Raw genomic sequence first — 23211 nt, forward strand, 5'->3', positions numbered from 1 at the left:
ATGCAGGAAGTGATTGGTAGATCCTAGTGGCATGCAGGAAGTGATTGGTGGATCCTAGTGGCATGCAGGAAGTGATTGGTGGATCCTAGTGGCATGCAGGAAGTGATTGGTGGATCCTAGTGGCATGCAGTTAGAGATTGGTAGATCCTAGTGGCATGCAGGTAGGGATTGGTAGATCCTAGTGGCATGCAGGTAGTGATTGGTGGATCCTAGTGGCATGCAAGAAGTGGTTGGTAGATCCTAGTGGCATGCAGGAAGTGGTTGGTAGATCCTAGTGGCATGCAGGAAGTGATTGGTAGATCCTAGTGGCATGCAGGTAGTGATTGGTGGATCCTAGTGGCATGCAGGAAGTGATTGGTAGATCCTAGTGGAATGCAGGTAGTGATTGGTGGATCCTAGTGGCATGCAAGAAGTGGTTGGTAGATCCTAGTGGCATGCAGGAAGTGGTTGGTAGATCCTAGTGGCATGCAGGAAGTGATTGGTAGATCCTAGTGGCATGCAGGTAGTGATTGGTGGATCCTAGTGGCATGCAGGAAGTGATTGGTAGATCCTAGTGGAATGCAGGTAGTGATTGGTGGATCCTAGTGGCATGCAAGAAGTGGTTGGTAGATCCTAGTGGCATGCAGGAAGTGGTTGGTAGATCCTAGTGGCATGCAGGAAGTGATTGGTAGATCCTAGTGGCATGCAGGTAGTGATTGGTGGATCCTAGTGGCATGCAGGAAGTGGTTGGTAGATCCTAGTGGCATGCAGGAAGTGGTTGGTAGATCCTAGTGGCATGCAGGAAGTGATTGGTAGATCCTAGTGGCATGCAGGTAGTGATTGGTGGATCCTAGTGGCATGCAGGAAGTGGTTGGTAGATCCTAGTGGCATGTGGGAAGTGATTGGTGGATCCTAGTGGCATGCAGGTAGAGATTGGTAGATCCTAGTGGCATGCAGGACGGGATTGGTAGATCCTAGTGGCATGCAGGTAGTGATTGGTGGATCCTAGTGGCATGCATAGATTCTAGTGATGGTTTGATAGTAATTAGTACTCACTAGGTGAAAGTAATAACATGTATCAGGTGATGAGTAATGACAGGTAGTGGGTGACAAGTAGTTGCAGATAGGTGAAGTTTAGTGACAAGAGTTGGTGACAGACAGGTTTTTATATTGTCACTGTGGTCGGTGACTGAAGGAAATAGCAGAGGAATGGACAGCTTCTGTATCGGCTCCTGCCCACACCACTGTCTTACGTCTGAGCCAATCCTTTAATAAACAGTGCAAATACAAAATAGTATCACATACAAGTACTCAATTTATACCGGTAAGCGGACCTGAACTCAAACCTTCCTCAGTGCTCTAAAAAAGAATTGCAACAGCATAATAACTTTTAAAGAAAAACATTTCTTTGTTACAGCTGATACAAATCCTGCAATAAATCTGCAGTGTGTCTACTTCCTGCTTTCATGGAAGCAGACATATGCTTAACATCCTGTTTACCAATTAGCTGCTCTGCCATGGCAGAGGAGATTCCTGAGCTGACAGATCAAATTACAGTAGCGATTAGTCACAGGCAAGGGGGCAGTGGGGTAGCTAAAGAGCTTTGGGCCTTGGTGCAAGTTTTGCATTGGGGCCCCCAAGCATGCTATACATAACACTTGATACAGCGCGCCAAAACCAATCAAGGATAACCACGGTGTCAGAGGTACAAGAATTGGATGGGAAGGAGTTTGTTAATAACCACTACTATTCAACGCATCTATAAAAGTGATTATTACAAGCACAGGACCAATAAAGAGCTAATACTGTGGATGAGAGTGGGTCCTATGGGGCCCCTCTAGCCCAAGGGCCCCGATGCGGTCGCTACCTCTGCACCTCCTATTGCTACGTCACTGCGAGGGGGAATTAGACAGGCTAAACTCTCTAAATACATACAGGGTGCATTGTTCCTTCTGTCCAGTGCAAGAGTTAAGGTCCACTTAATGACATGCAAATAACGGAGTCGAGAACAACAGGCTGTATATGCGGGGTTAACTCCCCTAAGCTACCAATTCCCTTCTGACGCACTCCTTGCTGCGTTCCATCCTCTTACACTTCTTCCTTTAGAGCGGAACTTTTGTTTTAGAAGGCAGCACTTAGGGCCTGAGCCCACTGACGCAGTTGTGTCCGCTTTTCAGTTAAACATCAATGTTAGAGATGCTGAAAAGCGGAAAGAAGCGGATACAGCTGCATCAGTGGGCTCAGGCTCTAAGTAGATGGAATGTGCAGAACGCCCCGAGCCACAAGAGTGCGACCGCAAGCAGTGTGGCCTCATGCATGCGCAGTAGCTGCCATCCTGACCAAGTCCACGGTTGCTATGGAGGGGACCCTGGGAGACCACCCGATTAGAGTGCAGCAGTGGCACTACTGTGGCCTCAATTCACAGAGCTTTATCAAACACTTTATCAAACGTTTGATAATTTATCTGATGGGTAAAATCTAATTTTGAATTCACTAAGGTGTTATAGATTTATCAAATGTTTTATCGATTAAATGATCAATAAATCTATAACACCTTAGTGAATTCAAAATTAGATTTTACCCATGAGGAAAATTATCAAACGTTTGATAAAGTGTTTGATAAAGCTTAGTGAGGGGGTTGGAGGAAGCCCCAGGTAAGTAAATCTGATTTTTTTATATATATTTCCCAGATGTTTCCTTTGAGGATTGCAGGGATATCATTTGGAGTACATCTTAACATTTTATTGAATTCTATAGGCTTCCGTCAGGTAAATCATGGATGGGGAGGCTGAACTATGATAAGCCAGCCAGGTCCAGCTTTAGCAGCCGTGATTATACAGCCCATTCAGGATCTCGTCTCCCACAGCCCTGCAATTTTGTTCCAACTTCGCCATCTGCTGGCGGCTGAGGTAAATGACGACAGCCTTTGAAAGGAAATAATGCTATTGGCCGGCGCAATTTCACAGCTGATTGGAGGACGCTTGCAGCGTCCTGGTTGGTGGATGGGTGCATGCTGTGTGTGCGCCATGTTTGTTGTGGTTAGTGAATTGTGAGTGGTGCCTGGCTGCCTGCTGTCCACTATGGAGGGTCCCGGAGTCTGCTCCTCTCACCCCCGGGGCTGTGAGGGTTCCTGTACTGGTGCCGATCCCGGAGTGAGGGAGACTGTGCAAGAGATGGACTTCCAGAGAGGTATGTGCACCACTGGCAGTGCTGATACCAGGTCAGGGAGACCTATAGCCAATGTTACCTGGCAGCTGCCTCACTAGGCCATATGCAATACATGTATGTAAAAATGCTGCCACACTGCTGCTTGCAATGTGCCTCAGTGGCCATGAATAGGAATTTTCAATATTTCAGCATTAAGTGAGCAACGGTGGCTTCCCATGGTCAGTGGCGTAGCTAAGGAACTGTGGGCCCCAATGCAAGTTTTACAATGCGGCCCCCCAAGCACTCTATACATAACAATTGATACGGCGCACCAAAACCTGCCAATGGCAACCCCAGTGTCAGAGGTGCAAGAAGGGGATGGGGAGCAGTTTATTAATAATTACCACTATTCAAAGTATCTATAGAAGTGATTATTATCAGCACAGGACCAATAGAGAGCTAATACTGTAGTTGAGGGAGGGCCCATTGGGGCCCCTCTGGCCCAAGGGCCCCGATGCGGTCGCAACCCCTATTGCTACACCCCTGCCCATGGTGATGCTTTTGAAAAGAGCTTGTCGTCTACAGTTGCGGACCCAGCAGGAAACCTCATAGGGAAATTCAGCTAATGTGATCGGGTGGACAGAACCCTCTCGAACTGCTAGGTTTCCAGTAGGTTGTAGTAAACTATGCCCACAAAATTTGTCCAATCACAATGCTTTGTAGTGTAGAGGGTGCTGTGATTGGAGAACCGTTCCCTGTGAGGTTTTCTACTGGGTCCCCTAAGCTAGACTAGTGCCAGTAGGTGCCCAGTGTCGTTACACTTCTATATTCCTGTTAGCTGTTTATAAAGTGGCAAAAAGGCATTTCACTGCCTAAAGTAATTTTAAAATGACTTTTCCAAAGAAGAAAGTGTTGAAAAAAAAAAAATGGGGACGTCAATGCTGCTGAACAGTTATTGCTGTTAGACCAGGGGTGTCAAACTTAAATAAAAAAGTGGGCCGAAATTGAGCTCTGGGAAAAAGTCGTGGGCTGACCGCAATGTCCAGTGGCCACCTCTCTCCCTTATAAAGTTCCCTGTTGTCTTATAGCCCCCCCCCCCCCTTCCTCCCCTATACAGTTCCCTGATGTTTAGTGGTCCTACCTCCCCTATACAGTTTCCTGGTGTCTAGTTGCCCCCTTCCTCCCCTATACAGTTCCCTGGTGTCTAGTGAACCCCTCCTTCCCCTATACAGTTCCCTGGTGTCTAGTGGCCCCCTTCCCTCTCCTATACAGTTCCCTGGTATCTAGTGCTGTCCCCTTCTCAGTATGGCTTCCCTGATGATCTAGGGTTTACCCTCCAATATAGCTTCTCTGGTGGTCTAGAGTGGGCCAAACATAATTCAAATTGGGGAAAGCACCTGAGAGCCAAATCTGATGAGTCCGAAAGCCAGATTTGGCCCGAGGGCCGGAGTTTGACATGAATGTGTTAGACAGTTTGTTTTGATAAATCTGGTGATAATCAAATAGTAATGTCTAAGAATTGGTGAATTTATGAATCAGAACGTCATAAATAGGCCCTTTTAATATTTTCTTAAAGTAAACCTGTGAGGTTTAGGAAGAGAAAAAACAGATACCTTGGGATACTTCCCCTTCTTCCTCCACCAAGTCGTTTGCAAGCAGGGACCCTGAACTGTGGCCGTTCTGCACAGATGCACGGACCGCTAAGGCTTTAGCGGTAAAATTGTGACAAGTGAAGCCTCCCAGTCATTCAGAGGTTTAGCCTATTGAGGTAAGTACCCAAATTGAGTGCTTTTTTTTTCCCCCTACAGGTTCCCTTTACAGTGAGGCCCCCTGGTGTATTCCCTGCACCTGCTGAGCACTTCCTGACACCCGGGGCAGAAAAGCTGTATTGTGCCTGATGGCCAAGAACAAACAGCATGTATTGAACTTGGACATGTTGCATTATTCATACAGGTATCTGGTCAGCTGCTCTGGATGGTGAACTCAGCCGTGTCCAGCGCTTCATGGAGAAGGGAACGGATCCAGACTTGAGGGATAACTTTGGTTACACAGCGTTGGTGAGACATTTGCGTTATTTACCTTCTACAATGCTGCATAGCTTCTTAAGACAGAGAGTATATTAAGTCTTCTTAAAAGGAACCTGAGGTTCCTTTGTGTTCCTTTTAAACAATTGCCTTGCAACTCTGCTCATCTCCTTGGTCAGTAGGGTCTGAATCACACACCAGAAACAAGCATGCAGCTAATCCAGTCAGACCTGACAATAATGTCAGAAACACCTGATCTGCTGCATGCTTGTTCAGGGTCTATGGCTAAAAGTATCAGTGGCAGAGGATCAGCAGGATATCCAGGCAATGTACATTATTTAAAATGAACTAAACATGTCAGCTTCCATATCCCTCTCACTACGGGTTCCCTTTAAAGCACACCTAAACTGAAATAGGTATGGAGGCTGACATATATCTTTCTTTTTTTAAAGAGACACTGTAACGGAAAAAACATCCCCTGGGGGGTACTTGCCTCGGGAGGGTGAAGCCTCTGGATCTTATTGAGACACTGCCACCGTGGGACGGAGGAGGGCAGGGGAAGCCCCGTTAGGATCTAGAGTGTTCCTCCTCCTAAGGTTAGTACCTTGCACGGGATGTTTTTAAGTTTACAGATTCTCTTTAAAAAATGCAAATTGCCTGGCTATCTTGTTCCTCTCATACCTTTTATCGATAGATCCTGAACAAGTGAGTTTCACAACTCAGTGATTCAGACACTACTTCAGCCAAAGAGATGAGCAGGACTGCCATGCAAATAATATTGTTTCAAAAGGAAATATGGCAGCCTTCATAACCCTCTCAGTTTAGAGGTACTTTAAAAAATGCCCAAGGTGAGAGTGATATGGAGGCTGCCATATTTATTTCCTTTTAAACAGTGCAAATTGCCTGGTTGTCCTCCCCATTCTTCCTCTAATACTTTGAGCCATAGACACTGAACACGCATGCAGATTATGGGATTAGCCGCATGCTTGTTTCAGGGCCGTGACTCAGTCACCACTGAAGCCAGAAAATCAATGGGAATGTCAGGCAACTGGTATTGTTGGAAAATAAATAAATATGGCATACTAGAGACAGTTCATCCATCCAGTGAGGCAGTCCATTTGACCTTTTAGGGTGGGAACACACCAGGCAGTGTGTGAACGTTAGTGTTTATGTATATTCGTTTGTGCATTTTGTGTGCGTCTGCATTTTTGTTCTGCACATGTATTTTTCTTGCATTTTGCGTGCGTTTTAGGGCCCATTCACACTATAAATTGCAAAACGTTTTTTACGTGGGTGATTTTTAGCGCGGTAAATCACTGCTCACACTTCCGCGATTCAGAGCGATCAGCGCTTTATTAAGCACTATACCACAATCGCTTCAGAATAGCGGCAAAATTCTGCATGTAACGCATTTTGCGATTGGCACAAATAGCCCATGATCTGAGCCAATTGCGGCAGTGAGATCACTGCAATATACTTTCTATTGCACTAGTGCTTTAAAAAGCGCTAGCAATTAGCGGGAAATACCTGCTAATCGCTCAAGTGTGAACAGTATTTATTTATATAGCCCCGACGTCTTCCGCAGCACTGTACAGAGTCTACATATTCTCATCACTAACTGTCCCTCATAGGGGCTCACAATCTAATCCCTACCATAGTATTGTGTAGTGCATGTTTCATAGTCTACTCTAGGGTCAATTTAGAGTTAAGCCAATTAACTTATCTGTATGTTTTTTTGAAGTGTGTGAGGAAACCAGAGTGTCCGGAGGAAACCCATGCAGATATGGGAAGTACATACAAACTCTGTGCAGGTAGTGCCCCAGAGCGGCAAGGCAAGAGTGCTAACCATTACGCCACCGTGCTGCCCAGTCATATTATAGAAGCATTCAAAGTAACCCTTTTATCACTGTGTTTATGTTCTGTTTCCTCATCATAGAATTGACCACACATTGCTTGCCTTGTATGATGGGGTGATCGATTTTATTTTTTATGTATCAAATTTTAAATCTGATCAAACTAAAATCAATATGTGTATAATTAACTTAAAGGGACTCTGAGCACCATCCTTCCCCCCTCCCCCTCGTAGGCCACGGAGTCCCTGAGTGTCCACCTGTTCCGGGCTCTGGTAATCCAAAATTGTCTACATTTAATCCCGTGCGGCATGCAGGTCATAGCTGCAGGGCCACCTTGTGTTGCCACTCCTCTGCCTCCCCCTATGTTCACCTATAGGTTATCGACCTCCACTGTAGCAGTAGTAGCCACTGTTTAGCAGCTGGCACTGTAATAACTTGAGTTATTTCCCATGGAAATGTTTTATTTGACATTTATTTGAAATTGTGTTTTGTTTCACTAGTTCAGCCTCATCATAGCACTCTCAAGAACGGCGATATGGCCCTTGGCCTAAGCTGATCTAAGTAGACACAATATGACCACTTCCATTCCTGTAGTATAAGTGCCAGTTTACAGTCTGCACATTGTTTTTAGTGCAAGGCTCAATGGATGTGAAGGACTTTTTCCCCCGGTCATCTCCAGGACAGCATCCTGAGAGATCGATTGCCGCACCAAACACCGGACAGGATCTACACAATTAAGAATTTAAATAATGAATTGAATGAGAGGTTGTTTCCACAACAGCATTGCGGAATGGATGGTTGTGCAATGTGAACCCAGTAGCTGTGCAACTCATGCGGAATATACATAACAATGCCAACTTGCAGACTGCTGTAGCTCTGAGGTGAGTCACATGATTACCTGAGCAGCCAATGGTGACAGACTTTGCCTCAGTAGTGAATTTCGGATTGGTGAGTCAATTCCAGAAACGAGATGACAGCTCATGTGCAATGTACCATAATTATACTGTTAAATTGTTTGTAATGTGTTAACTCTGTCTTTTCCTCGGTTTGTTTTAGCACTACAGCTGCCGGAATGGTCACTTGCCTGTATGCAGCTTTCTTCTCGATAGTGGAGCAGACAGCAATGCCCAGACACATGGGGGCAGCACAGCTCTGCATCGAGCAGCATACTGTGGCCACCTACAAGTGGTCCAGCTACTGCTGAAATATGGAGCAGACCCAGCCAAGACAGACTCTGATGGGAGGACTGCTCTGCACAAGGTAAGCACAGCATTCCATTGTAGAGTAATGGCAGCACTCTGTATGTGGTGCATGCCTTGGTGTGGTTCTGGAAACCAGATCCACATAAAGCTTCAGCATACATTCCATATAGGCATTTAATAACTGCACCCCTGCATATGTTTAGTTGGAATTCCCATCCAGTCAAATACTCATCTGGGAATGGATCAGAAGAGTTGGTGTAACAGAAAGATGCTGATCTGACCATGTGTGGTTGGTACATAAGCAGCTGGAGATTGGTAATGTTAGTTATTTTACCGTCCTAGCAAAAAATATTGGCATGAAAATCCTAACCAATGGAGGCAGAAATGTTATGCTAGATGTAGTCTTAAGGTGTGGTCCGTTCCATCTCATTTATAGTTGGGCAGGTAAATGGTCTGCAGTTGACTTCAAGTATTGAACCTGTATTTGGATGCTTTTAGGTAATAGGATAAAACAGACGTGCCAGGAAGATGCACTAAAAACAGTTTAAGGCTTGGAACCCACTAGGAGCGCTTTTCTGAGCGCTTTGTGTTTTGAAAAGCTCTTGCTGATGTAATGCTATGAGTGTGATCCCACTTGAGTGATGTGATGTTATAAAAATCCCACGTAGCATTGCGTTAGCAAGTTTTTCAAAACGCTAGTGTTTAGAAAAGGCTGCTAGTGGGTTTGAATGGTAGGTAGTGGTGGACTTACCTCCCCATTGATGACTTGTCTAATTCAGGCAAATATTATTGCATACGCCGCAAAACAGTGTGACGCGTTTCGCAGGCATTTTTCTCGCTTCTTCAGGCAATTAGCAGGTGTAACTGATACGAGCTCTTAGCAGGCACAGACTCCTCAATAGGCTGGTTGTACACTATTTGCAGCCTGAAGCCAATTTTTCTGTCGAGGCATCCGTGCCTAAGAGCTCATAATCGTTTTTTAACTGTTTTTAGTGCATTTTAATCTTCCTGGCGCTCTGTTTTATCCTATTTCCAAGTTTGTCCACCCTTGGTGGAGAGTGTACCCCCTATTTTCCAATCTACAGAACGCAACTTCTTAAAGGGACTCTGAACAGTCGTTAAAGTTGAAATTGGTACTTACCTGGGGCTTCCTCCAGCCCACAGTAGGCCGCGAGGTCCCCTAGGATCCTCCTGGCTCCTCTCCCGGTCCCACCGGTGGCTCCGTTAACTGCAATTTTTGGGGCTGAAAGTCGTCCGTATAGTTCCTGGAAGTCCATGCTCCACGTCATCAGGCCGGCATGACAGTCGTGTGCGGCTTTCTAACTCTGAACTACGCAGCACAGTCATGCCGGCCAGCGTGATGAAGAAAGTCTGAAGCCCGAAAGTCGCCGTTAACAGAGACACCAGCGGGACCGAGAGAGGAGCTAGGAGGACACAGGGGGACCTTGCGGCCTACGGTGGGCTGGAGGAAACCCCAGGTAAGTACCAATTTAATTTTTAACAACTGCTCAAGTGGGGTCAGGTGTAATCTCCCCACCTGCCTATATAGTGGTTGCCTTAGCTGTAACTCTTCCCTGTGAGCATTCATTCACATTGATTTTATTTTATGCAACGTGACTTTAACATACTGCACTATTGTGGGCTCTCCTTTTTCTTTTTACAATTTGAATGCTTTTGAAACACTCAATATAAAGTGCATTTGTTGGAGAAATATGATCTAATTTCCAGTTTTTCGTTCGTTAAAAGATTATTTTTTGCAAAAGATGTCAGTCCATGTAGGTCACCCCGAGGCTGGGAAATTAGACCAAGCCAATCAGAAAGAGAGCAGAAACAGTGTTAGAGATGGTCAGTGAGATCCTAATAATTGAAATTGTATGCAGCTTGGTATCCGTATCGGGAAATGCGTTAGATTGGCCCAATTCCAAGCAGCATACAGTGCATGACCATACCGGGCATGGCCAAATCACTAAATGTGGCGCATCTTTAAAAGGAAGAGGCACATTGAGGTCAGCAACTCAATTGCAGCATTCTTCCCATGGTGAGGAGGTTGGTGTACCATTGTCATAGTTTACAATGCAGAGAGAACTTGCTGAATGTAAGTGCAGGTTTACCACAAGAATAAGGGGTTCAGACTGCACTTTGCAAAGGAAAATCTAAGCACGCCTGTTGCCTTCTGGAACAATGTGCTTTCAACATATGAAAGAAAGGTGAAGGCGGTCTTGAGGTGTTCTAAAATATAAAAGTTAAGTAGTTAATGCATTAGTGGAAAGCCTGTGGATGCTGTCGAAGATTTCCAGGCCACCAATCTGGTTTTTGGCTACTCTTTATCTTCTGTCAGGGAACATGGCGGGAAACAAATGCATCTGCACTGGTTCACACATGGTCATTAGGTTTTCCCTCTGAGCACGAGCGCTTCCCCTCTACTTGCCATGCATGGACCTCACTCGTACATACTTTCTGCTATTACCCTCCCAGCTAGAAGAAGCTTATTTGACCTGCAGGGTAACATAGGTATAGAGGCTCCCATCGCTGGATGGTGGTCTAGAGAAGTATCTGGACTATCCAGAGTCTTCCCACTAATGAGGTAACTTTTTATACTCTCCTGCCACTTCCGGATTGTTTCACCGGGACTGTTTTTTATTTATTTAAGCCCACCTGACCTCAGAGGGATTTGCTGGCATTTTTGTTTCCTTTTCACTACTTTAGTACCACAAGCTCTGGCCCCTTTAAAGAGACACTGAAGCGAAAAAATATATATGATATAATGAATTGGTTGTGCACTATGAACAATTACTAGAAGATTAGCAGCAAAGAAAATATTCTCATATTTTTATTTTCAGGTATATAGTGTTTTTTCTAACATTGCATCATTCTCTAATATGTGCAGATTACACAACACTCAGCATTCAAAATGATTCTTTCAGAGCAGTCTGTGAACTAATGACCTCTTCTCTGCCAGAGGAAACGTAAATAGTTAACAGTTGAGATAATAAAAGTCAGAAAACAGCCCTCTCCACGACTTTGAAAGTCGTAGAGATAATGGCTTTTTTATATAGAGATAACTGGAGTTTCTTAACTCTTCCTGTACTGGAAACAATTAGACTGATGTATCTGATCTTAATGTTTTATTTCTTAGCTGTACTACACATACAAATCATAATATCATAGTTTTTTTTTTTCGCTTCAGTGTCTCTTTAAAGGATGCATGAGGTGAAATAAAAAAAATAATGCATCTTTACTTACTTGGGGCTTCTTCCAGCCCCTAGAAGCCGGTGGTACTTGCCGCAGTTCCGCTTTCACCCGGTCTTCTGCTGTCCCCTCTGTAGTGGCCGGGGACCCAGCTGGGTCGACAACTTTTGTGTATATGGGTACGCGCCACTAGTGGCTGCACCTGCACAGAACCGCCAGTGGCATGTGCATGCTCAGAAACTGCTGACCCAGTCAGATCGCCAGCCGCTGTGGAGGGGACGGAGAAGACAGGGTATAAGCTGAACTGCTCAAGGGACGCAGACTTTTAGTGGCCCCAGGTAAGTAAGGATATATTTTTTTTTTCACCTCATGTATCCTTTTAGGAGCAGACCAGAGCTTTTTGTGATCACTGGGATTGACTCAAGGTGATTAGGGGGTCAAGAGCCAATGAAAACAGGTCCTGACCAACATACAAAACTCGTTAGACAGTTCTGTGGCAGTGGGTGACACGCACGGGAGCTGCCGGTGTTAAGACTACACTGCATTCTGCTTAGGCAGCCACAAGTGCGGCATAGTTTTAACCTGTAGTCCTGAATCGGTTAAACAATACCAGTTGCCTGGCGCCTGCTGATCTTTCATGCACCAGTAGTGTCTGATTCACACATCTGAAACAAGCATGCAGCAAATTCAGTCAAAGGGTAAACATCAGATCTGCATGCTTGTTCCAGGTCTATGGCTAAAGGTATACTTAAGCCCTCGGTCGGTTTCACATTATGCATCCGAGCAATGTTCACCTCCCATTCATTAGCCTATAACTTTATCACTAATCACAATGAACTGATCTATATCTCGTTTTTTCCGCCACCAATTAGGCTTTCTTTGGGGGGTACAATTTGCTAAGAGCCACTTTACTGTAAATGCATTTTAAAGCGGTTTAACACCCAGCATTACAACTTTGCTTTAAAAGATTGCTTACAGCTTACAAACTATTATGCCAGATTTTTTTTAAGCAGAAATTCACTGAATGGGTTAAACATGACATTTTAGTGTTGGATTTAAAGGGATACTGTAGGGGGGTCGGGGGAAAATGAGCTGAACTTACCCGGGGCTTCTAATGGTCCCCCGCAGGAATCCGCATCCGTTCTTATCTTTTAGTTACAAATGTATCTTTATTTGGAATACAAATAGACCTTTGAAAAGCCTGCCGGGGAAGCCCTCTTTGTTCTCAGAGCAGTGTTTGTTTGTTACATTGTAGATAGATACATTTGTAACTAAACAAGCAAGCACGGAGGAGGATTTCTAGCTAAATGCAGCACTAAAATGTCATGTTTAATCCATTCAGTGAATTTCTGCTAAAAAAAAAATCTGGCATAATAGTTTATAAGCTTAAAGCAAAGTTGAAATGCTGGGTGTTAGACCACTTTAACAGGAAGAATAAAAAACAACTGAAAAAATTTAGTTTTCGGCCATTATAGGTTTAAAATAATACATGCCTCCATAATTAAAACCCACGTATTGTATTTGCCCATTTGTCACGGTTACTTCACCGTTTAACCACTTAAAGGACTTACGAGGCCGGTTTAAAAAAAAAAAAAGTTAGATACCTGCATCCGTTTGTAAGGCACAGAGGACGCCGCCCGTGCCCTCCGTGCCGTTTCGCTGGTTCCCCGCAGCTCAGTAGCCCCCCCCCCCCCGACCGCACTGCCCGGGTCAGGCTCTCTAGCCTGCAGAAAGATGGCCGCCGGAGCTGGCTGCCCAGTCCGCATAGCCGCGAGTGCAGCTGCACAGCTCTAGGGCCAACCCCCCGATCCACGTAACAGGCTGTTTCCTGTAGCATGGATCAAGGGGTTGGCCTTAGAGCTGCGCAGCCATACTCGCGGCTATGCGGACTGCGCAGCCGCGGCCATCTTTCTGCAGGCTGGAGAGCCCGACCCGGGCAGTGCGGGGCGGTTCGGGGGGCTACTGAGCGGCGGGACGGCACGGAGGGCGTGGACGGCGTCCTCCATGCCTTGCAAACGGATGCAGGTACCTAACTTTTCTTTTTTAAACTGGCCTCGTAAGTCCTTTAAGGACTGGGCTATTTTGGAAGGCTCTGTGCTGGGTGGACTACTCAGCCCACAGCACAGATCCTGTTACAGGCAGGACGATCGGACTCCCCGTCCCCCCCCCCCCCCCCCCCTTTTTTTTTTCCCCACTAGGGAGATGTACTGCAGGGGGGGGCGCCGACTGCCTGCGTGTTGCGGGGGGCTCCTCAAAGCCCCCTCCGCAGCGATTCCCAGCCTCGCTCCCTTTCCCTCCCCTCGTCTTTCTGGGCGGCACAGGACAGCGATCCGTCCTGCGCCGCCTCTGACAGGCTTCAGCCTATCAGATGCCGGGGATTGACAATCTCCTTTACGGCGCTGCTGTGCAGCAGCGCCGTATGATGTAAACAGCAGGGATTTCTTCCCCGCGTGTTTACATTTAGCTTGCGATCGGCGACTCGCAGGCTGTTCACGGAAACACCCTCCGTGAGCCGTTTCCATGTAATTCCAGTTACGACCAGCCGCCGCCTATTGGTGTTAGGCGGTCATTAAGTGGTTAAATTATGTCCCTATCACAATGTATGGCGACAATTTTTTATTTGGAAATAAGAGCATTTTTCCGTTTTGCGTCCATCACTATTTACAAGCTTATATAAAAAAAAATTAGAAATATTTCATCTTTACATAGATATTTAAAAAGTATAGACCCTCGGTAAACATGTGGTTTTTTTTTATTGTAATTTTTTTTTTTTATTATTAAACATTTTATGTGGGTATTTTTTGGAGGGTGGGATGTAAATAGTATTTGTTTGGGGTAAATATGTGAATTTATTTTTTTTACATTTAGATGTAGTTTTACTTTTTGGCCACAAGATGGCAACTTTGAGTTTGTTTACATGACGTTACTCTAAGCACTTAGAGGGAAATAGGAGCCAGAAAAAGTGACAGTTTCCGAGAGAAGCTGTCGCTTTTTCTGCAGGGGAGAGGAATCAGAGAACGGGCACTATGGCCCGATTCATTGATTCCTGGGCTATCGATCCGTGGGCCGGGTGCACACGTGCGATCGGCCGCAGGAGCGCACATGTCCTTTTTGACGTAGTTCTACGTTAAGGAGGACAAAAGTGGTTAAAGCAGATGATTAGCAGGACAGGCAGGCAATTTTTTTTTTATACTCACGGCGTTGCTGGGGAGGATAGAGAGGTGTTGCCGGGCTACTTGAGGGGTGAAAGCAGGTGCCAGACAGAAGATGCAACTCAATAACTTTTTATCATGGTCTGTCAGTGTTGGCAGAACATATGGAAAATTCCTGCAGTTGGAGATACTAATAGCAGTAAAACTCCAAAAAGTGTGGAAGGGAACCTGAGATCGTTAAAATGAAAATCTGCACATTACTGGGGCTTCCTTCAACCTGCGAAATTCCTTGCCATTCTCTGGGTCCTCGCCATGGTCCTGCTGGCAGCTCTGTTAGCCCGTCTGGCAAAGTCATGTGCGGCCTCTGTCCGCGCACCCGTCACCGTAAGCTTCCGGTGCATGCGTGGTTCTCAAAAGACTGAACTGACATAGGATGCTTATGGCGATGGATGCACGCATGATTGAGGAGCCAGGTGCATGGAAGGGCTGCGCATGCGCACGACTTCTACAGAAGTCGCTGGCTTAACAGGGCTTCCATTAGGACAACGGAGGGGACCCAGAGGATGCTAAGTGATTTCATGGACTTACAGGGGGCTGAAGGAAGCCCCAGGTAAGTGCAGATTTTCATTTTAACTATCTGCTCAGTGTCCCTTTCAGCTTTTAACTATAGTTCAGCATGTTACATGATGTATGCGGTTTTATGGTATATGTGAATTGGTTTCTTCTTTGTGTGCTCCGCAGGCAGCAGAGGGAGGTTGGCGGGACTTATGCCATTTCCTCCTGCATCACCGCAGTGGCCTCAGGGACGTGCAGGACTGCAGAGGCCAAAGAGCAGCAGATCTGGCTCCATCTAATATAGCAGATGTGTTCTTATAAATTTTGTAGAGGACACCAAGTAAGTATATTAATAAAGAACTCCGGGCAAAATGTACAGAGGACAGGACTATAAATATGTAAATCTGAATGAAAATATTTTTACCTTTGCTCATTTTTTTTTTTTTTTTTTTGTATTTTACTATATTTGCTGAATAAATCCATATGAAACTTCTAGTCCTTTGAATGACTGATGTCATTTAGTAGTTCTGCTGGCCCTCGCATGACAACTGGATTCAGTGGTGTTAGCTTAGTAATAGCAACTAACAGTCACAGTTCTGCTGCTAGTAGTGCCAATGCGGCTGGAATGATTACATCATATGTTCGGACTACGGTAGGGATTTGATTGTGAGCTCCACTGAAGGGACATTTAGTGACATGACCACAGACATTTTTTAAAGGGCTGTGGATGAGGTCAGTGCTATATAAATAACAACCTAGTGAGGACTTGTGTATGAGGCGTGGTGGACTTAGCACGAGACACACTAGAGGCGTCAGTGTGTTGAGGGTTGCTGTTACGGGTTCAGGAACCTGCGCTGACTATTCTGGAGCTGTGCTCACATCACCTGCAGATCATAGCTGAATGGGCACCAATATCCAGCCCTCTACATGCATGAAATGGGGCTGGTCACTGCCAAGGGAACATAGAAAGCTGGATAGATGGGCAGTCCCATGTAGTCCACCCATCCACCTCTCTGCTTCAGAGGATGTGAGGTCAGCATGGCTCCAAGCCAGGGCCCTGTAGCTTGCAACTGGCTTAGACGGCCAAAACTGCTGAACTGATCATAGCAGAATGCTAGCAAGGGACCTGAAGGACTACAAGGGGCTGGAAAAAGCTTCAGGTAAGTTAAATTGGGTATTTTTCTTTCACTTTAGGTACTCTTTAATATAGAGATCATTTCAAAGTAGTTACATTTGAGAATTGTAACCATAAATGTGGGCCAAGTCCAATAATAATGAATATTCTTCCGTTGCATGATTCTGTGTAGATGTGCTAGTTATAATGACTGGACTACTCAGATGGCCATAGTTTTTGTAGAGTGATGCAGTTAGAAACCAGTCAGGTTTCTGTTGTCCTTAATAACCTGTCTTCATGAAGGACCCAGGAGATGAGGACAAAATCTCCGCAATGGCGCAGAGGGAAAAGTGAAAACTTGGCTTTAAAGTATACCTGTAAGAAAAAAACAACCCCTATGGGATACTTACCTCGGGAGGGAAAAGCTTCAGGATCCTAATGAGGCTTTCCCCATCCTCTGTAGCCTTGGGGATTCAACACTGGCTCCCCCGAAAACTCCCCCACCAAGCACAGCAATATTTACCTACCGCAATCCAGTGCAGGCGCAGTGGTGGCTTTCCGATAGGCTCCTGAGGAAATGTCCAAGCCCAATCGGGTCTGCTCTAATGCACAGGCGCCTAATGGCATTGATTAGGGGTCTTTTCCACTATCCTGTGTTTTGTGTTCCAATTCCGGTCAGGCGGTCACTAAGAGAGCGCAAACCGCAGGCTACAGTTAGTCAATTTATGGAAATGACAAGGATTGGTTCTTTTAGTGCAATCAGATTGTGTTATGATTTTTCTCCAGAGCACAATCAACCTGCCGCGTTTTGCTTATGATTGAGCTTTGTATACTTTGTACAGAAGCTCAATCGCAGTAGTCAAAATTAGATGGAACGGTGATTGCGTTTCCTAGTGGAAAAGAGCCCTAAGGGCCCTTTTCCACTAGCGGTGATTGCGATGCTAAATCGCAAATAGCTAGTGATTTTGAAATCTATTTTGCTATGCAGTGCATTGCATAGCAAAATCGCAATCCCCGGGGAATTGGAAGGACTTTGCTGAATCGCAATCGCTAGTGGAAAAGGGACCTCAGGGTTAAGCATCAGATGGAGGAAACCTGATGAGAACAGTCAGTGGATGCTAATTTTCCCGACTGACATATAAATTTAAGGTGAACCAGAATCATGTATTATACCATATATATCAGTGGGAATATTGGAGAAAACACCTATCCTGCTCTTTGTGTCATCCTTTACTGCTCAGCCTGCTTGTTATCAGCCCTGATAAAATCCCCGACTGAGCACTCAGTCTGGCTTTGCTCAGCAATCATTGTAGCGGAGTCTATCTTCTCTGATGTCTTTTCAAGCCCAAGCCTGCCGCCTTCTGGCTCTGCTATAATGACTCTTGAGCAAAGCCAGACTGAATGATCAGTCAGGAATTTTATCAGGGCTGATAACAGGCAGGCTGAGCAGTAAACTATGAAACAGAGAGCAGGGTAGGTGTTTTCTCTAATGTTCCCACTGATATGGTAAAATACATGAGGCTGCTCACTGCTTTGTCTCTGGTTCACTTTAAAGGACAACTGTAGTGATAAGAATATGGAGGCTGCTGTGTTTATTTTTTTTAAGCAATACCAGTAACCTGGCAGCCCTGCTGATCTATTTGGCTGCAGTAGTGTCTGAATAACACCAGAAACAAGCAAGCAGCTAATCTTGTCACATCTGACAATGTCAGAAAAATCTGGTCTGTTGCATGCTTGTTCAGGGTCTATGGCTAAACGTGTATTAGAGGCAGAGGATCAGCAGGATAGCCAGGCAACTGGTATTTCTTAAAAGGAAATAAATATGGCAGCCTCCATATCCTTCCAGCTTCAGTTGTACTTTAATGTAAACAGTACGCAGCTTGGAATTGGGATAGCCCAGACCATCAGGAAGTGCATTTGACTCACCCAGTTACAAGCTGCTTGTTGCAAAAACAATTCATTGACCAGCTTTAACCATTTGTCACTTTTCTGATACTTTTGAGTACTGGCAATAGCTTTACCATCTGAGCCACATCCATACATGCCACCTAGCCAAGCTTTACCAGGGCTGCAGTTCTACAGCGCCTGCCTAGCATGCTGTTGGGCACGTGCAGTGAGTGCTGTTAAAGGAATACTTGTCATTTAAAAAAAAATGACTTTTACTTACCTGGAGCTCCCCTCAGCATTGTAGAAGGCGCTATTGCGTCCGGGGACGCGGATAATGAGCCGCGTTCACAGCCTGTCGGCCGGTGACGGCCAAACCGGAAGTGGCCGCCGGCGAGACCAGCCGCATCGGAGGGACACGGCGAGGGCACCGTTCAGCTGCAGGGGACTGAGGGGAGCCCCAGGTGAGTAAAAGTCATTTTTTTTAAATGACTTAAGTATTCCTTTAAAACAGCGCAGGAGATTTGGGCGCAGCTGGCACCACCTTAGACCGTAATAGGAGTTACGGCTATAGTGGCGCACAGTGAGTAACTTCCGTGCCGTCAGAAGACTGAGCTTAACCTCCCTGGCGTTCTATTAAGATCGCCAGGGCGGCTGCGGGAGGGTTTTAATAAAAAAAAAAAAAAAAAAAAACTTTCATGCAGCCAGCTTTCAGAAAGCCCACTAGAGGGCGCTCTGGAAGCGTCATTCTGATCGCCTCCGGCGACCAGAATAAACAAGGAAGGCCGCAATGAGCAGCCTTCCTTGTTTTGCTTACATCGTCGCCATAGCGACGAGCGGAGTGACGTCATGGACGTCAGCCACCTCCGATCCAGCCCTTAGCGCCGGCCGGAACTTTTGTTCCGGCTGCGCAGGGCTCGGGCGGCTGGGGGGACCCTCTTTCGCCGCTGCTCGCGGCAGTTCGCCACAGAGCGGCGGCGATCAGGCAGCACACGCGGCTGGCAAAGTGCCGGCTGCGTGTGCTGCTTTTTATCTCATTAAAATCGGCCCAGCAGGGCCTGAGCGGCGACCTCCGGCGGTGATGGACGTGTATAGTCGTCCATACCGCTGAGGAGGTTAAAGAGGAACTGTCGCTAAAATCTTTAACATTTAAAACACATACAAATAAAAAGTAAATTTCTTCCAGAGTAAAATAAGGCATATATTACTTGTCTCCTATGTTGCTGTCACTTACAGTAGGTAGTAGAAATCCGACCTTACCAACAGGTTTTGGGTTATTCCATCTCTTCATGAGGGATTCTCAGCATGGCCTTTATTCTTTAAAGACATTCCCTGAAAAAGATTTATACAAAGATGCTGACCAGCCTCCCTGCTCGCTGCACACTTTTTTGGCAGTTGGGACGGAGCAACTGCCATTCACTAAGTGCTTTTAAAAATAAAGAAAACCCTGAGGACCCCCTTGAGAAAATGGGCTAGTCCAAAATCTGTCGGTAATGTCAGATTTCTACTAACTACTGTGTGACAACAACATAGGAGAAAAGTAATTTATGGCTCATTTAACTCCGGAGGAAACACACTTCTTATTTGTGTATGTTTACATGTATTTGACATTTTTGCAATAGAGGTCCTTTGTTACTTTTAAAACAATGTAATTTGGACGCTAGCAATAGCGAATTACATCATTCCCCACCATCCACGTGGACCTGGAAAGGTAATTAGCGTCGCTGGGACTTGTGCAGGAGGGGAAGCTGTATAGTGTAGTGGCTGGATGGTATAATGGTTAAGGGCTCTGCCTCTGACACAGGAGACTACGGTTCAAATCTCGGCTCTGCCTGTTCAGTAAGCCAGCACCTATTCAGTAGGAGATCTTAGGCAAGTCTCCCTAACACTGCTACTGCCTATAGAGCGCGCCCTAGTGGCTGCAGCTCTGGCGCTTTGAGTCCGCCAGGAGAAAAGCGCGATATAAGTGTTATTTGTCTTGTCTTGTATATTGGCTGTATCCTGCGCCCAAGTCTCCCGGCAGCTATTTCATAGGTACGCCGTGTGCTGTGTTGCTCCAGACTAAACTGCAGGTAGCACTTCATAGAGGATCATAAGAGAAAGCTTGGTTCCTGCACGATGGGGAGGGGTTCCTGCACGATGCAGGGGTTGTGTTACCAGATAACCCAAAGCAGTCACCACACACATCACATGAGGATAAACGGGTTTCATTTCTGTTAATGCTTCTAATTTCCACTTACCCTGCCCCTGATTAGCTTAATACAAAATAAACATATAACATATCTCTCCTATAGAGTACTAATAGCCCAACACCTTCACAGTGTTCAGTCCTCCACTTGGCACCCGCGGAGGTCTCCACTAACTCTTCTTGTACAGCTTTTGTCCATGGACGGAAATGTCCGAAAATGCCTAGAAATGTCTACAGAGAACCAGCCGCAAAGGAGGGGAAGTTCCTGTGACCTGCCAGGGAAGCTCCTCCTCTCCGCTGGATGCTCTCATCAGGCGTCCACTGAAAAGAGGAATGGCACAATGAACAGGCACCAGCAAGGCACCGCTTGGGACCTTCTCCACGCTAGTCAGGAGTCTCTGGTTGGAGCGAGGCCAGGCTCTCCGGTGAGGTAAGGGTGGTTAAGATGAAGATTACTCCGATCTCAGCTGCACTCCAGCGCTCTGTCTCCCACTGTTATTCTTCACATCTGAAATATCAATATCATGGAAGACACAATCAGAGCGGTGACTTCTAGCACATAACCTGATCTGAGGAATGCTGCTGTTAGTACTTTCACAAGCAGGATGGGAGGGGATGCGGAAGCAGGCTATGTGAGCAATGTTGCCGGTCCAAGCATGCTATCGGTTAGCAGTAGGGGATGGTCGGTGAGGTCCAAATAATTTAAAGATTATGCAAATTTAAGCAGCTTTCAAATAGACCACTCAAATCTTGTCAAGATGGAATTCGACTGGTCATTTTCTGAGCTGCATAAACTTAATTGCATAATTCTGCATCAACTCAAGAATGATTTACATCTCATTGACGGTCCCTAGTTAGCAGCTACTTTTTATAAATTCCCTCTAGTGGTCACATTTAGCACTGCGGTTATTTTAAAAGCAGCCCTAACATTTTCCATTACGGTTATTTTTGGTTGTTCTTTCGTTATCAGTAACAGTGCCTTGCACACAACACAGTCCTTTCTTTAGAATATCTCTTATAAAGTCATGAGGTACAGAATTTTAACCTACTGACTATCAAAGAACAACAGTCAATCAAGGTTGATTAGGAGTACAGACACAATCTAAACTATAGTGTGATTAGGCTGAATTACTGTATACATTTTGATTGATTGACATGATCACTACATGCACGGCTGACAGCAGACAGGAGATCTTGCAGAGGGACAGCAATGTGTGCACATTGTCAGATATGAGGTTGTGTGAAATGGAAGTATAATCTCATGTTTCTTCATAAAGTATTTTTTTTTCTAAAGGCGGGATCATCTGCATATGAATCTTTGCACATTCGTTTTTTTTTCAGGATGGTCCTTCTAAAGCGGACAAAATTAAAATCCAGCAACCGACCTGTAAAAGAAAGTTTATAGTTACCTGTGCTGCCTTGTCCCACAAAGCCGTCCCGAAGACCCCGCATCACTCGACTTCTGGTGTGTGGCTCCGCCTCCCCCTCTAACTGGAGAAAAATGCCAAGTTGTTTACTGAAGAGACTCCAGTACACATCTTGGCATTTTTCTCCAGGTAGAGGGGGAGGTGGAGCCACACACCAGAAGTCACGTGATGCGGGGTCTTCGGGACGGCTTTGTGGGACAAGGCAGCTCAGGTAACTATAAACTTTCTTAAACAGGATGATTTTAATTTTAGCGTGGAGATTCGATTTAACGTACTCACACCAAGAGATTTGTTCAAATGTGGGCTGAAGCAGTTTGTTAAATAGATTATTAATTTTGGATTTCAACTGTCCAGTGTGTGGAATGATATCCGAGTGGTTTCAGGTTCCATTCTGTAGGTGATTACTTGTGTAAATCATGTTAGGTAAAGTACATGTAATGTGATCTAGCTAAATTAATTGGTATGTATTAAAGGTAAACTTTGATCCCTGAAGAGAACAGAACTGTGCCTCAAGACCACATAAGCACATATTAAAGGAGCTGGAGTTGTCACATACAAAGCTGAACCCACCGTAATCCACCCCATGTCTTGTATGGACAGCAGAAGCAGCAATTCATACCTATTCTCATTTAGGCTCAGTTCCCACTTGCGACAGAGCAAGATCTTTCACAGACTGTTGCATCTTTTTTTTCCTCTCGTCCATGCCACTTGAGTTGCGATGCCGACAAGCAGCGCAATATGAATAGGAGCCCCGCTGAAAGCCTATTAAAGTAATGAAACTCCCTGTTGGACGTGAAACAGGCCAACGGGAGTCCTTGTCGGCAGCAGGAAATCGAAGGATGACAGCTACCACCCATAAATGAAGGTAGAAGGTAACCGAAGAAGAGGACAGAAGCTTAGTGGGTATGGACACCATCCATTCCCGTAGGCTTGAATGGTTTCTGACTGTATCTGCAGCAAGTCGGGACTCTGCATTGCATTTACTACAAAGCAGCAAATGGATCAATTAAAAATAGCAAGTGGAAGCACAAACTATTTTTAACATCAGATGCATTTAGATGTACGTTGTTGCGCTACAAAAAAGATACCAAACTGGTACGTTTTCTGTACAAGTGGGAACCGGCCCTTTCAGTCCAACTAAATCCAGAGCTGATCAAGGCAAGTTATAAAATCAATCATGTTTATTATTAGTAGTATAAATTATAACTATTACATGTAGAAGTAACCTTTCCAAACTAAAACAAATCCATTGTGTAGTTGTGCACCTTTCCATACACACCTGAGACTTCTATTTACTGTTAGGAGAAATTTCAGTGGGACTTTCAGCTACTCCCGGTGAACTACAAAGTTCCTCCTCTTGTACAGGCATCTGGTTTGTACTGTAATGCGAGGATTCTGGGAAATAGGCCCTGGCATGTTCTGTTTTTCCTACTTTGTCATATAGCCACACCTCATTGCCCCACCCACCAGCTTCAGCCAGAGAGGAGAGAAAGCAAG

The 23211-nt window shown here is 45.4% G+C and overlaps 2 protein-coding genes across 5 annotated transcripts in view; one reads left to right on the forward strand and one right to left on the reverse strand.

Moving 5' to 3' along the window:
* The first annotated feature begins 3013 nt into the window (after positions 1 to 3013).
* LOC137562999 (ankyrin repeat domain-containing protein 39-like) lies at positions 3014 to 15516 on the forward strand. Its single transcript, XM_068274900.1, has 4 exons — positions 3014 to 3168; positions 5080 to 5183; positions 8060 to 8263; positions 15288 to 15516. Exons 1-4 carry the CDS (start codon positions 3060 to 3062, stop codon positions 15420 to 15422), a joined length of 552 nt encoding a protein of 183 aa, XP_068131001.1. The 5' UTR covers positions 3014 to 3059; the 3' UTR covers positions 15423 to 15516.
* A 4774-nt stretch (positions 15517 to 20290) lies between these two features.
* The window catches only part of LOC137562998 (metal transporter CNNM3-like), a 30104-nt gene continuing 27183 nt past the window's right edge, over positions 20291 to 23211 (reverse strand). For all 4 annotated transcript variants that reach the window (XM_068274898.1, XM_068274897.1, XM_068274896.1 and 1 more), the window contains one exon: positions 20291 to 20795. In XM_068274898.1, the coding sequence (XP_068130999.1) occupies positions 20740 to 20795 (56 nt within the window). In that variant the 3' untranslated portion in view covers positions 20291 to 20739. The remainder of the gene's footprint in view (positions 20796 to 23211) is intronic.

This window comes from Hyperolius riggenbachi, chromosome 3 (genome assembly GCF_040937935.1).
Source record: "Hyperolius riggenbachi isolate aHypRig1 chromosome 3, aHypRig1.pri, whole genome shotgun sequence".
Lineage (NCBI taxonomy): Eukaryota > Metazoa > Chordata > Amphibia > Anura > Hyperoliidae > Hyperolius > Hyperolius riggenbachi.